This window comes from Hemibagrus wyckioides, linkage group LG28, assembly GCF_019097595.1.
Source record: "Hemibagrus wyckioides isolate EC202008001 linkage group LG28, SWU_Hwy_1.0, whole genome shotgun sequence".
In the NCBI taxonomy this organism is placed as follows: Eukaryota; Metazoa; Chordata; class Actinopteri; order Siluriformes; family Bagridae; genus Hemibagrus; species Hemibagrus wyckioides.
Genome location: NC_080737.1, coordinates 17,910,595 through 17,924,993, shown reverse-complemented (window position 1 = coordinate 17,924,993; position 14,399 = coordinate 17,910,595). Strand labels below are relative to the sequence as shown.

General features: G+C 42.6%; 1 protein-coding gene across 1 annotated transcript in view; it reads right to left on the bottom strand.

Moving 5' to 3' along the window:
* Positions 1-12,767: 12,767 nt before the first annotated feature.
* rgs3a (regulator of G protein signaling 3a) overlaps positions 12,768-14,399 on the bottom strand; it is a 128,939-nt gene continuing 127,307 nt past the window's right edge. Inside the window, exon 16 of the mRNA XM_058383207.1 lies at positions 12,768-14,165. Coding sequence (XP_058239190.1) covers positions 13,965-14,165 — 201 coding nt within the window. The 3' untranslated portion in view covers positions 12,768-13,964. The remainder of the gene's footprint in view (positions 14,166-14,399) is intronic.

Below are 14,399 nucleotides of genomic sequence, written 5' to 3'. Positions count from 1 at the left end.
GAAACTGCAGTTAGCATCTGTCCGGAAGCTGTCTAAATTAGCGCTAAGTTAAAAAAGGTGATTATTTACTGTAGAAGGAAAGTAAAGTGAAAGCTTTTTGCAAACAATAACAGCTAACTGCGCGTTATGAATGAGGACGAGTGTGTGTGAGGAACGTTTTGAGGAAGATCGGATTAGCGCATTAGCGCAGAGTTCAGTAGGACGACAGCTGAGGGTAGGAACCCGGCTGGTGCGAGGTTCTACCCTTATTTTATACACTTATCACTCGTTCACTCACAAGTGCTACACTGCTGAGGGATTTACAGCGTGTTAGCGTTCGCTCTGATCTAAATCTGCACATGATATCATCCACCTCGGCTCCCATGCCATTCCTCAACAGCGAAAAAAACCTCGAGACTCCAAAAACCCATCCAAAATAACAGACTGCAGTGTTAACTGCGCGAAACGGACACTTTAGAAAAATTAGCAGGAAGTCTTTTCTTTTTTCCTCGTCTTGCTTTCTCTCGTCCTTTAATTCACCGACCTGTTATAAATGCTGGAGGAAAAAAAAAGAAAACATGAACGTTTCAGGTTCGGATTTTTCCCACGGAGGATTTCACAATAACTCACACATCTGTCAGAATGTGATGAGCAAACGCTTTCGCAAAACTGAGTAAATGACTGCTCCGAAGCGCAGGAAGGAAATGACGAGTGATGAAATGTGAGGAGAAAGAAAATGTAAGATTCCTGATCTGCTGCACGTCCTGCTAGAGATCTTATACAGCCTCAGCTACAGATAATAACAAAATAAATATATACATACAGAGGAACCTCGGCATACAAATTTAATCTGTTCTGGAGGCGAGTTCCTAGGGTGAAAATGTGTATTGTGAAACAAATTTTCCCATAAGAAATAATGTAAATGCAGATAATCCGTTCCAGACACCCAAAAATATGACCGATATGACCGATACGAAGCGTATGTAAAGGCTGCTTACAAAGAACTGACCCAAGCCAAGCATTCCATGTCAAGGATCCTTTCATGCTTTCAGGCTCATTTCAGGCTTTCCTGCTGGTGAGGAAAAAAAAATAAATTCAGCAAAAGATCTTGCACATTATCTTTTTTTTGCTCTTTTTAATTTGTCATGTAGTTGACCAGACACTCGTTCGTTTGTTCGTTTATTGATATATGCTAATTTCTCGTTCTCACACAGCGTATTTCCTCCTCGCTCCGTGATGTTCGTTTTTTTTGCCACCTGACTCTATCCACTGAACCGTTTTTGTTTGGCTACGTCCTGAATTTTCACCTGATGTGATGTTTTATTGACGCGCTGTCCAGTGATCAGGTGTCTGTTGATAAGCGACTAGCCGTTAACACCGCTAAAAAGGCGTGCTGGTCCTGCTTCAGAGTGGAGTTTCATAACCCTGTGCTTCATAACCCTGCTTCTCAGGGAGTGTCTAAGGGAGTTTTCCTTGTCACAGTCACCTCAGGCTTGCTCAATAGGGATAAACACAAATAAATTTAAATATAAGTGTAATATAAATCTTGAACCTTTTGTTCTATATTTCTTATGTTCTGTAAAGCTGCTTTGAGACAATGTCCACTGTTAGACTGTTAAGAGCAGGCAGGTAGTAAACTGTCTCGAGGCAAGACAAACAACCCAGTAGTGTTAAGACGAGTTTAAAGTGTAATGGGGTGAAAAGTTTCTCAGCGAGTTCTATTATTAGCGTTCTGAACCCATGCTAACGCACTCACTCGGTTTACCTTGACCGGTAACAGTTCCTTTGATTAATCATGTGTTAATAGAAAGCCATCAGCGCCGCCGCTGCTCCGTGTGAGACGTGTGTTTCATGTCAAAGTCACCTGGGACGAGTCGAGCCACTTCTCCGCTTCGATCACGGATTACCGGCGTATACACCAGCTCCGGCTCCGTCCTAACACGTGCACTTAGTCTCCCGAAATAGCAGCTGGATGGTGGCTGTTGTTGCCAGCGGACAAACACTCCATCACTGTAGCACCGCTGACCCTTCAAACCCTGGACTCGGAGCATCGCTTTATTTGGACTCTGTTTTGACAGATTTGCCTTTTGCAGCGTATGAAGACATCCAGCTGAAGTCTCCACAACATCTCCAGCGTCCATGTGGCAGCAGATACACGATACATGACGAGACCTTCAACATTCTTTATAAGATTTTGTGACTACAAATGATTAGCAATCAAAGAGCTCTGAAGCTAAATGATGAGATCTTGAAAACGAAATATATTTTGTGAGTCAGATTTTACAAAACAGAGGTTCTGTCGAATCAGGGCTGCTGAATTCTCACTTCCGATTGGTCAGATGAGAGGCTTGTTTAAGATTTACGGAAGGAGTCTCCGCTTCGAGTGTCAGCACTTTGCAACAGATTGTTAAACAAACAAAAATCCGCAAACAAAATATTATTAAAATTTAAACAAAACAGTTTAAATTAAATTTCATCAAATAATAAAATGATAGAAATGAAAAAGTTTCATTTTGAAAATAAATTCTTTCAGTCTAAAATAAATTGTGTTAAATTGTCTGGGTTTTTATTATTATTTTTTTTTTATTTATTTTATTTTTAGTTGTTTTTGTTTTGTTTTTTTTCTGGTTGTTTTAGCCTTTTTTTTTTATAAAAAATATCTTGTAAATTATAAAATCATCTAAAAGCACTCAACTATAACAAATATTTTTTAACACCCTTAAATATTTATTTTGAACTGTATTTAGATAAAGGTGTATTTTATTACAATACACTAAACATTAATAAAACATTTCATATAACATTTATACATATATATATATATATATATATATATATATATATATATATATATATATAAAATTACAATTTAAATAAAAATTATATATATTTTTTTGTTGTTGTTTTATTTGTGCAATTTATTTTTATTGTAATAATTATATATAAATATTTTTGGTAAATTTCACAGCACTGTGGTATGCACTGTTCACTCCCAGGTAGAATATATATGAGTAAAATAATTAAATTTTTTAAAAATTATATTTTTTATAAACAACAAGGCCCGAAATCCTACGTGATCTCCAGACAGAGTCCTCTTACCTTCAGCCGTCACCTAATCAGAGATCTGGAGATGTCCTGCTTTCGGTGAAACAAAGCCAAGCCGAGCCGAGCACTTCCTGTCTGAAACGACTGCTACATCAGCAGCAATAAACGATGAGAACTCAGATGCTGATTAGCGGACACTATCAGGAGCTCTTCATTACAGCACACTTTCAGCCTGACCTTGGGTACAAAAAAAAAAAATTCTCATCAATCTAATCGTGTGTTTGTGAAGCAACATGAGAGCTCGGAATTCTCGATTCTGATTGGTTGATTCATTTTGACCAGAGATCCTTCATTTACAAACAAGAGCTGCAGACTTCCTGCGATATGACCGACAGTGAGCATCGGAGACGTTAGATGTGGGCGTGTCCACATGGGCAAGCGACAACCAATAGGAGTGAAGCCAGGTGATCTGTTGCAACGTATCCACGGTGATCTTGTACAACACGCTGCAGATAAACATTGCTGAATTTTATACACAAAGACCAAAATCTCCCTCAAGAAGCCGATTTGAAACACTGATAAACTTTATCGCCATGACAACCAGCTACTGACAACTCAATTTCCAGTCACCTGCACTGTAAAACATCACCGGTGGCAATTTACTACAACGATAACAAGCTACTTTTCTATTTGTAGAAAAAGTTGAGGTTTTTTTTTGTCCATCACTGGAGAGGATTTTGAGTTTTTGAGCATCTGATGCTCCCTGGTTTTTGCAGTGCATCATGGGATTATTTTAGTAAGTGAATGTTCTTGTGTACTAGGAGGATTTTGTGTGTGTGTGTGTGTGTGAGAGAGAGAGAGACAGACAGAGACAGAGACCAAGATGGAGAGAGACAGACAGAGAGGGAGAGAGAGAGAGAGACAGACAGAGAGAGAGACGGAGAGAGAGAGAGAGAGAGAGACACACAGAGAGAGAGAGAGAGAGAGAGAGAGAGAGAGAGACAGAGAGAGAGAGAGAGAGAGAGAGAGAGAGAGAGAGACAGAGAGAGACAGAGAGAGAGAGAGACTGAGAGAGAGATAGAGACAGAGAGAGAGACAGAGAGAGAGAGACAGAGACAGAGAGAGAGAGACTTTTTTGACTTTTTACGCATCTTTATTTACACAAGTCACATATAAAAGTCACAGTGACTTAATAAATAAATAAGTAAATAAATAAATAAATAAATACGTATTAAAATAAATGTCAATAAATTATTTTAAATATGAGTGATTAGTTTAGTTCTGCTGCAAAGTTGAGTTTCCTTTCTGCAACAGAACACAACACATAACATCTCACAACACCACACACATTTAAACATCCAAGTCATTCATACTTTTATAAAAATTAAAATCAATTGAAATTCTCGATTTGATCAGCCTTTTCAGAATTTTCTGAAAAACAGTCAGTGCTTTGTGCAATTTGGTTTTTCCGGCTCAGGTATATTGCCATTTTGGCCTGACCAAATATAAAATTAATCAGTTGGCACCTGAACCGGTGTTTTCTGACAAACTTAAAACCAAAGATAAAACACTGAAAAGTAAAAACAACATTAAAAGCCCTTAAAATGCTCCGTAAAAACACAAACAGTGGAAGTAATCTGGAGCAGTGAATAAAGGCATGAAAAACTGTTTCTCTCTGTGAACAAAAAGGACAATCATGTGCAATATCAGGATTTAAAACAGAAATAAAAGAGTTCACAGAGATAATACAGTGTAAAATCCTCCATTGGAGGTCGGCAGCTTTTTTAGTTAACGGTGGTTTATACAGTGCGTCCACTCTGGTTTAAAATCATCAGTAAAACCATGTACACTTCTCCATGGGGTGTCCACCCTCCCACTCAGCTTTTTCTTGTTTAAAACCTTTACACACGCTCTGTAGAGCAGCTTCCCCGACACTGACCCAAAGTCCATCTCCCCTTCACCCCGGCACTCCAGGAGGGGGCCTGCACACCCGTCGAGGTCAGGAGCGATGTTCAGCTGGGGAAAGGGTTCGTCCTCTGTAGGACCAGTCTCTGTGTGTGAATAGTCCATTAGCTGAACACGCTCCTCTGATGTCAATGCAGATTTCCAGCGGTGTAGGAGCTGATTGACAACACGCAGGGACCGCAGTCCCATACGTGCTGCCAGGTCCTCTGCCCTCGACAAGTCCGACCCCGCGATGTTCACAGGCTCCCGGAGCGTTATAATCCCTGAGGAGATGAGAGTTCTGGACAGTGCAGGGACGGTCACACTGGAGATGTCCAGTCTCCCGCCGTACACCAGAGGTTCCTCCAGCAGCCAGTGTAGCATTCTACAGCCCTTGTTTTGTTTCTTAAAACAGTTCCAAATTTAAAAAAATCCATGGTAAAAGGCTGGTAGTCCAGAAATGTCCAGCATTTTTGTGTCCATTAAAAACAACGCTCTGTCCAGCCCCAGTCCTTGAACTGTGCGTAGTAGTCCACTGGCTGCTGCTCTCCATACTAAGTCTCCGGGTCCAGTGAGGAGTCTCTGGATGAACTGGAGGCGGAAGGCTGCGGCTCTGCTGGACAGCTGGACCAGCCCCTGTCCTCCTTCCTCCTTCGGCAGATGAAGCACACTCTGTGGAATCCAGTGTAGACCGTCCCAGAAGAAGTCCACCAGCAGGGCCTGGATGTTTGCCAGCAGGTTCGGCGGCGGATCCACGCATGCCAGCTTGTGCCAGAGGGACGACGCGATGAGGTTGTTGATGACCAGCGTTCTCCCCCTGTAGGACATCTTTGGAACCAGCCGTTTCCACCTGCTCAGTCTGCCCTTCACGTGCTCTACAGAACCTTCCCAGTTTTTACTTAAAAACTCATTGTTCCCCAGGTAGACACCCAAGTATTTAAAACCACCTCTTTTCCACGCTAAGCCTCCTGGTAGTGACGGTTGCCCACCTTCCCACTCCCCAACTAAAATGGCTTCACTTTTAGACCAGTTAACCTTGGCGGAGGATAAAATTTGAAAGTCATTTAAAATATCAGTTAAAACATTGACATCATTTTGTGTGTTTATCATCACTACCAGATCATCTGCATAAACTGATAAACATATTGAGGCATTAGCATGTGGCATATTAAAACCAGAGAGATTACTTCTTAACTTATTTAAAAGAGGTTCAATAGCTAGAGAGTACAACATTCCAGAGAGGGAACAGCCCTGCCTGATCCCTCTGTACACTCTAAAAGGAGCACATAAACCACCGTTAACCTTCAGTACACTCTCAATGTCACTGTACAACACTTTGATCATGGCTATAAAACCTGGGTTGAACCCGAAGGCTTCCAGCACCTTCCACAAATATTCATGTTCAACCCGGTCAAAAGCCTTTTCCTGATCTAGAGAAATCAGACCAGTTTTTAAGCCCAATAGCCTGGAGACGTCCAAAATGTCACGAATTAGATACACATTATCGAATATGGACCTATCAGGCACACAGTACGTCTGGTCCTGGTGAATGAGCTGCTCCATTACCTTAGTCAGTCTTGAGGCTAATGCTTTTGAGAGCAGCTTGCAGTCAGTGCACAGTAGTGAGACCGGGCGCCAGTTTTTCAGGTGGGTCAGGTCTCCCTTCTTCGGTAGCAGGGTCAGGACGGCCCTCCTGCAGCTCAACGGGAGTTCACCTCTTCGTACGCTGTCCCGTAGGACATCTAGCACGTCCTGCCCTATGACGGCCCAGAATGCCTTGTAGAACTCGACAGGGAGACCGTCTATACCTGACGCCCGTCCATTCTCCATCCCCTGGAGAGCCTCATGAACCTCCTCCAGCGTCAGCTCCCTGTCTAGCTCTCTCGCCGCTTGCTCAGAGAGCTTTGGCAGGTCCATGAGGAAGCTGTCCTGCACCGCTTGTGCCCCTGACCACTCACTGCTGTACAGCTTCGAGTAGAAGCTTACTGTCTGCTGGCGAATTTCAGTGGGCTCAGATACAAGATCCCCTGATTCTGTTTGCACAGCATGTATAAATCTTTTCTGTCCATTCTTCTGCTCTAAACTGAAAAAGAACTTTGAAGGAACATCCATCTCAGCAGCGCTTTTAAAGTGTGAGCGGGCCAGCGCCCCCTGTGCTGTAATGTCTAACAGGTCGTTCATTTTGGATTTTTTACGTTTGAGGGCTTCAACATGCCCTCAGTTTCCAGTCGCCTCCAAACGCTGGAGCTCCACTATTTCTATCTCCAGAGCTTTCAGAGATCTAACAATGTCTCTTGTGACATTGAGAGTGTACTGTTGACAGAATTCTTTGACTTGTGCTTTTGTCACATCCCACCACAGCTGAAGTGAACTAAAAGCTGCCTTCTCATGTTTAAAACAATTCCATAAAAAAATAAAAGACTCCCTAAAATTAGCATCTTCTAAAAGAGCAGTGTTAAAATGCCAGTAGGCACTCCTAGGTTTAACCTTCTCTTTAGTAATAGTACACTGTACCATACTGTGGTCAGAGATACCTACTGGAACAATAAAACACTTTGTAAAAAACGTCAGCTGATGCTTAAAACCATAAAAACGATCTAATCTCGCCAGGGAGAGTGTGTTATCTATGGCATGGGCCCACGTGTACTGTCTCTTGTTCTTATGAAAAGTTTTCCATATGTCGCTCAACTCGTGGGCCTCCACCATCTCCCACAGACGCTTACGGGAAGCCATGTGAGGTTCTGTGTGGTTCCGATCTAAATTATCTGTAGTACAGTTAAAATCACCACCCAGAATTAAAATTTCTGCAGTGTTGCAGTCAGCAATGACATTATTCAGAGTATCTAAAAACATCATCCTCTCCACTGCACTGGTGGGAGTGTACACACAGATAAAAACTAAAACCTCATTCTCATAAAAAATTTTCACTTTTAAAAGCCTCCCATTTAAAAATTCTTCAACTGAATAAGAACAAGAAATAAAACTGCGAGCAAAGAGCAAGGCGACTCCACCACTGAGCGTTGTGTTATGGCTTAAAATCACCAACCCATCACACTCCTTCACCCAATCAGCAGCATTGCTGGTATCGCTGTGGGTTTCCTGCAGCATGGCAACGTCAATGTGCTTCTGCTTTAAAACTTCATACAGTTTAGCTCTCTTGATTTGCTCTCTTGCCCCATTAATATTTAAACTCGCAATATTAACTCCTTTCATAAAAATAAATAAAATAAATAAAATTAAACAGAGGGTAAAAACCACTCTACCATAAAAAAACACCACATTAGTCATCATCAGAGTTTTCCTTATTCACTCTTGTGATCAGTTTCTTCAGACGGAAAATTTCAACATCAATGAATGCACCTTCTCTTCTGAAGAACTTAACATCGTGAATAAACTGCTTACGGTCTGGGAAAAACTCTTCCAATGCTACATTTTTCTGCCATTTGGTGTTCCTTAAAAACTCTTTAATATCATCAGCACTGTACACAACATGAACCTGTTCCTCCTGAGAATCGAACAGTAAAACAGAGTCTGACATGCAGTCATCACTGTCTGATTCTCGTTCCCCCATCTTTGTGTCCTTTTTTGCCTGCTTTTTTCCCCGTCCCTTACCTTGCTTTTTCCTTTTATTCGGCACTTTAAAGACGGGCTCATCCACCATATCCACGTCTCCCCCGTCCCCCTGCACTGGTGTAGTGTCCGGTGTTTCCGGGCGTTCGCTCTGCACCTCCGTGCCTGCCTCTGCCAGCGCAGGCAGCTCCAGCACTGCTCCAGAACCCACTGAGCTCTTCGCAGTGGAGCACGGCTTCTCCCGGTCCGGTTGAGCTGAGCATGGCTCTTCCGCGGCCGGTTCGGCCGTGCATGGCTTTTCCGGGCTGTTGCAGCTCCAGTGGGCTTCTGGGTTGCAGGCTGGGCTTGGGGCTCACTCTCTTTCGGGTCTGGTGCAGCAGCAGCTCCGGGGCCCTCAGCAGCTGGCTGAACTGTAGCCGCAGGGGGAACGACCCCAGCCGACTGAGCTGCGTCCTGCCCCAGTCGCTCAGAAACACCGGGGTCACTCTGCCTCTCAGGGCAGGCCCAAGCAAGATGACCAGTTTTTCCACATTTAAAACACTTAATATCTGTATCAGAAGAAACAAACAGATTGTAGTCAAAGCCTTCAACTCTGAATTTAAAAACGGCATTCAGCTCTTCCACACCTTCTTTAAAAACCATGAAGACCATTCTTCTAAAAGAAACCAAGTGTTTAACCAGTGGGGACTTACAGCCAAGAGGGATTCTCTTAATGGGGGAGACAATTCGCCCGTACTGAGACAGTTCTTTACAGATAGCTTCATCTGAAATAAAAGGAGGGACGTTGGACAACAAGACTTTCTTAGCTGGGGAACTGAGGGGAGAAACCAGTATTGTCTCATTATTAACAATGATGCCTTTCTGAATCAGATTTCTTACTTTCTCAACATTATTCAGAAACACCACAATGGCACTGTTCATTCTGGAGGCAGAGACAATGTTCTCATGCCCCACCACGTTACCGACTGCTAAACAACATTCTTCAACACTCACCGGACACACAACACGGACACCGTGCCGGCGAGTCAAACTCTCACACAACCTCGCGGTCGGATCCGCCATAACCACGCTTCACCGACACGCTACTCACACACACCTGCACACACACACGCGCACACACTCACACACACAGTTATTGTCCGCACACACTCACACACACTCACACAATAAGTATATTAATATTCCGAGATTTCAAACGGAAAAGAATTGCACTTTAGTGCCGAAAAAATTGGCAAAACGCCAACCGCTCTCACGCGCTCCACACGCCACACTCGCCTCTCCGCCGCGCATGCGCAGAGAGAGAGAGAGAGAGCGAGAGAGAGAGACAGAGAGAGACACAGAGACGGAGAGAGAGAGAGACAGAGAGAGAGAGAGAGAGAGAGAGAGAGAGACAGAAAGAGACAGAGAGAGAGAGAGACAGAGAGAGAGACACAGAGAGAGAGAGAGACAGAGCGAGAGAGAGAGAGAGACAGAGAGAGAGAGAGAGACAGAGAGAGAGAGAGATAGACAGAGAGAGAGAGAGAGAGACAGAGAGAGACAGAGAGAGACAGAGAGAGAGAGAGAGACAGAGAGAGAGAGAGATAGACAGAGAGAGACAGAGAGAGAGAGAGAGAGACAGAGACAGAGAGACAGAGAGAGAGAGAGACAGAGAGAGACAGAGAGAGAGAGACAGAGAGAGAGAGAGAGCCCTTAAAACTCCCTGTTCAGGTCCCTGAAATACTGGTGAACTATGGAGCAGATTGAGACGCAGCCTTCAGCTTGAAGAACATCACTGTGTTCACTCAGTCTGTAGAAGTCACTGGTTAGGATATTTACTCGAGTGCAGCCTGCAGCAGCAACCATCAGGAGATGAGAGTTTGTTAATAAGCGCGCTGTTTGTCATTTTCACGACTCAGCAGTGACACGACGTGAATCAGACGTAATCGTAGAACACGTTCATAATCACTCAATTGCTTTGAACTTAAACACACAACTCAACACACACACACACACACACACACACACACTGAAAGGATGCAGGCTGCTGAAATGTAAATCCAATCTGTACGCTGTTATCTCTCTCTCTGTTTGTGTGTGTGTGTGTGTGTGTGTATGTGTCAGTCATGCCGAATCATGCCAGATCCTCAGAGGAGCTTCAATCTGAGCCAAGTCCAAACAGAGCTGTCATCACCTCGCTTCAGCAAGCTGGGCAGAACCACCTGCCGCTCAGAGCTTCCCACCAGTGTGTGTGTGTGCGTGCGTGTGTGTGTGTGTGTGTGTAGGATGGCTGCATGGACCTGAAGCTTCTCCAAATGAAAGGTCCAACTGTGGAGTTGCCATGCAGAAAGGAAAGAAGCGCTCACTCAATAAACACCCACTAGTCCTGACCAAAACCAATAAAGACTGGAACACACACACACACACACACACTCACACACGGTTCCTTAGCAACTCTAAAAAGCTTACAGGATTGATGCTATTTGCGGTCGTTTTAATCCTGTCAGACTTCTCTGACACACTTTCTAACATGGTGCGGGAAAAATTCAGGACTAGCTCAGGATTAATTCAGTATAGGTTTAGGATTAATTCATTATATATTAAGGATATATTCTGGGTAAATTCAGTATATATTCAGGAAAAACTCAGGAATAAGTCAAAATAGGTTTATAATAAATTCAGTATATATTAGGGATAAATTTAGGATTAAATCAGTGTAAGTTCAGCATAAATTCAGTATATATTAGGGATGTATCAAGGATAAGTTCAGAAATAATTCAGGATAAATTCAGTATATATTAAGGATATATTCAGGATGTATTCAGGATAAATTAAGGATAAATTCAGTAATAATTCAGAATAGGTTTAAGATAAATTCAGTGTATATTTAGGATATATTCAGTATATATTAAGTATATATTTGGGATAAGTTCAGGATTAAATCAGTATAAGTTTGAGATAAATTCAGTATATATTAACGATATATTAATGATGTATTTAGGATAAATTCAGGAATAATTCAGTATAGATTCAGCATATATTAAGTATATATTATCTTTCTTCTTAATTCTTCTATCAGTTTGGCTTTTACTTTTTACTTCTCTTCTTTTCTCCTTTAATCTCTTTTTTTCCTTGGTCTCTTCTTTCATATTACCTCCCACCTTTTCTTTATTCTCTCATTTTCTTTCTTTATTCTTCTCTTTCTTTTTCTCATGTATCTCTCCTCTTTCATTTTTTCATTTTTTTTCTTCACTCATCACCTTATTCTTGGATTTCCTTTCAGTTCCTCCTCACTGCTTTTCCTCTTTTATCTCATCTTAATCACCTTTTCTTTCCTCATCCATCCATCCATCCATCCATCCATCTCTCTCTCTCTCTCTCTCTCTCTCTATTTCTCTTTCTCTCACTCTCTGTGTCTCTCTCTCTCTCACTCTCTCTCTCTCTCTCTCTCTCGACCATGTGACTGTTTCAGGTCACCTATTTAGAGCCATCCGTTCTGTACCTGTTTACCCGAGCCGTGACAGAAAGAGGCGATGGTGATAAATGTATTTACACACACACACACACACACACACACACTGACACACACACACACACACACACACTCACACACACACACACTGACACATACACACACACGTCCATTATCTCCAGTAAGAATAAAGAAACAAAGCAATAATTAAAGACCAAGAGAACAGGGATCAGTTTTATCATTTCATCTCTTTTATTATATCTTCTCTCTTTTTCTTTTCCTCTCTTTTTCTTTTTTTTTTTTACAATGACACCAAATGTATTCTCTCTATCGCCTTTTTTTTTGTTGTTTTTTTCGCTTGCTATTTTTAATCGGAGATGCGTTTGAAGTTTGTAAACAGTGAAAATGATAAAATACATTTCGTAAACCCCTTACAAGCAGTGTATGACCGAGGAAAAGGTGGATTTTTTTCACCCCACGTCTTTTCCCCCTTGTTTTTCTTTTTTCTGATAACGTTACATGTCATTTTATAGCTTTGAGGCTCTGATTATTTACATGTACATACATACAGCTGTATTGCGTGGGAAATTTCCCACAAGACCTTGTGTTTTTGTCTTTTTTCGTCGTTTTATTCTTTTCTTAAGAATTATATTTACATCCATAAACACCCCCCGGCTGCCTGCTGCCAGGGATTACACAGTTAGAATAACTCACTTAATAATAGGAACTAAATATTCTCTTAAAACTGCAACTCAGTCTTCGAGTGGGTCGAATATATATATCTTTTTCTTCTTCTTCTTCTTCTTCTTCCGACAAAAGAAAAATCCGTCGTCGAAGTGAAACTTATCCAAATGATAAGCGGACTAACCAAAAAAAATTATTATTAAAAAAAATAATAAAACATATTGCACTTACATAAGGACAGTTCATGGGAATCGTGGTTAAAAGGGAGGGGGAGGGGGTGTTTGGGTAGTGGGGAAAGGGGGAGGGGTTTCGAAGGGTGCCATTTTTCTTGTTTAGCCGAGTGCAATGAACCGAACGCGACATCCAGCGAGGCTCTAAATAAATACGCAAACTTTCTGTACAGGTAAAGCGTTATCTTTCTTATTAACAATAACAACAAAAAGGGAAAAAAAACATCTACGGAGTGCAGGTTTAAACCTAATAAAAAATAATAATTATAATAATATATACAAAAAAAAGTGAAATAAAAGTCAAAACAAGCCTGAAAGCTTCATAGTCGAGTGCTGTGCAGTCCTGAGAATCCTCTCGTCCAGTCCTCACATGGAGCTACGATGAATTGCTAAAACAGAAACTGTCACGCGTTTGACCGGAGCAGACCTGCGGACGGATGAGTGCGGTCCGCGTGCAGAAGCGTGAGAGAGAGAGTCCGTGTTCTGATTTGGTCCGTTCCACCAAAAACGTCTTTCAGGACGGCGGGACGAGAAAAGGAGACGCCGAGACGTCTGAGAAGTGCATGACCACAGAGGGAAGGAAGGACAGGACAGGACAGGAAGGAACCGCGTGCCGCATCGATCCGGGTCTGACGGCTTGAGAATGAGAGCGACAAAAAAAAACAAAAAAAACAGTGGTGTCTTCGTCGTACCGAGAGCACGAAGGATAAGAAACGACAAAACAGTACCCGACTGTCTTTACATCGAAGAGCAAATCCCCGTCCTCGACTCTCTCCAAAACCAAACTTAAACAAATAATAATAATAATAACGATGATGTAGCTCGTTACACAGACACTCCACACGTCTCATCCTCCGGATCGGAACAACCGCCTTCTTCCTTTCTGGGGTCTCTCCGTCCTGATCGTCTCCTCTCTCTCTCTCTCTCCATCTCTCTCTCTCTCTCTCTATTCCTCCCCTCTTTCTTTCCTCCTCGTCGTAGGACAGGATGGCGGATGAGAACGAAAGTGTCCACAATGCTAGTTAGATATTTTTTTGTCAAGCGTCTCTGCGCCGTGGTTCCTCTTACGACGAGGACGCCGTAGACGTAGCGCTCGCTTTCTTTTGGTTCACTAAGTCCAGGTAGAGTTCCGAGCGCAGGAACCGTGGATACGAATCCTTCTCCATCAGGCCGTATATCCTGCGCTGGGCCAGGTCGAAACAGGAGCGCGTGACGTTCTGAAGGTTCTCCTTGGTGTGCTCTCGCGTGTACGAGTCAAGGTTTACCTAGAGGGCGAAAAAAGAGGAATCATATAGTTAGTGGCAAATCCTGGTCAAGTCCGGAAACACATTCTGTTCTCTGTCTCTTTCTAGAATTTTTTTTCCAGGCTTCTTCCAAGCTCAGAAAGTGAAAACATGCGCTAAAAGCAGGCGCTCAGTGTAGCACAGGCTTCGTTTGAATTCATTAGCCAGGTATGACCTCACATCCTCCAGGCCTCTCTCTGGCCTCCATGTGGGAAC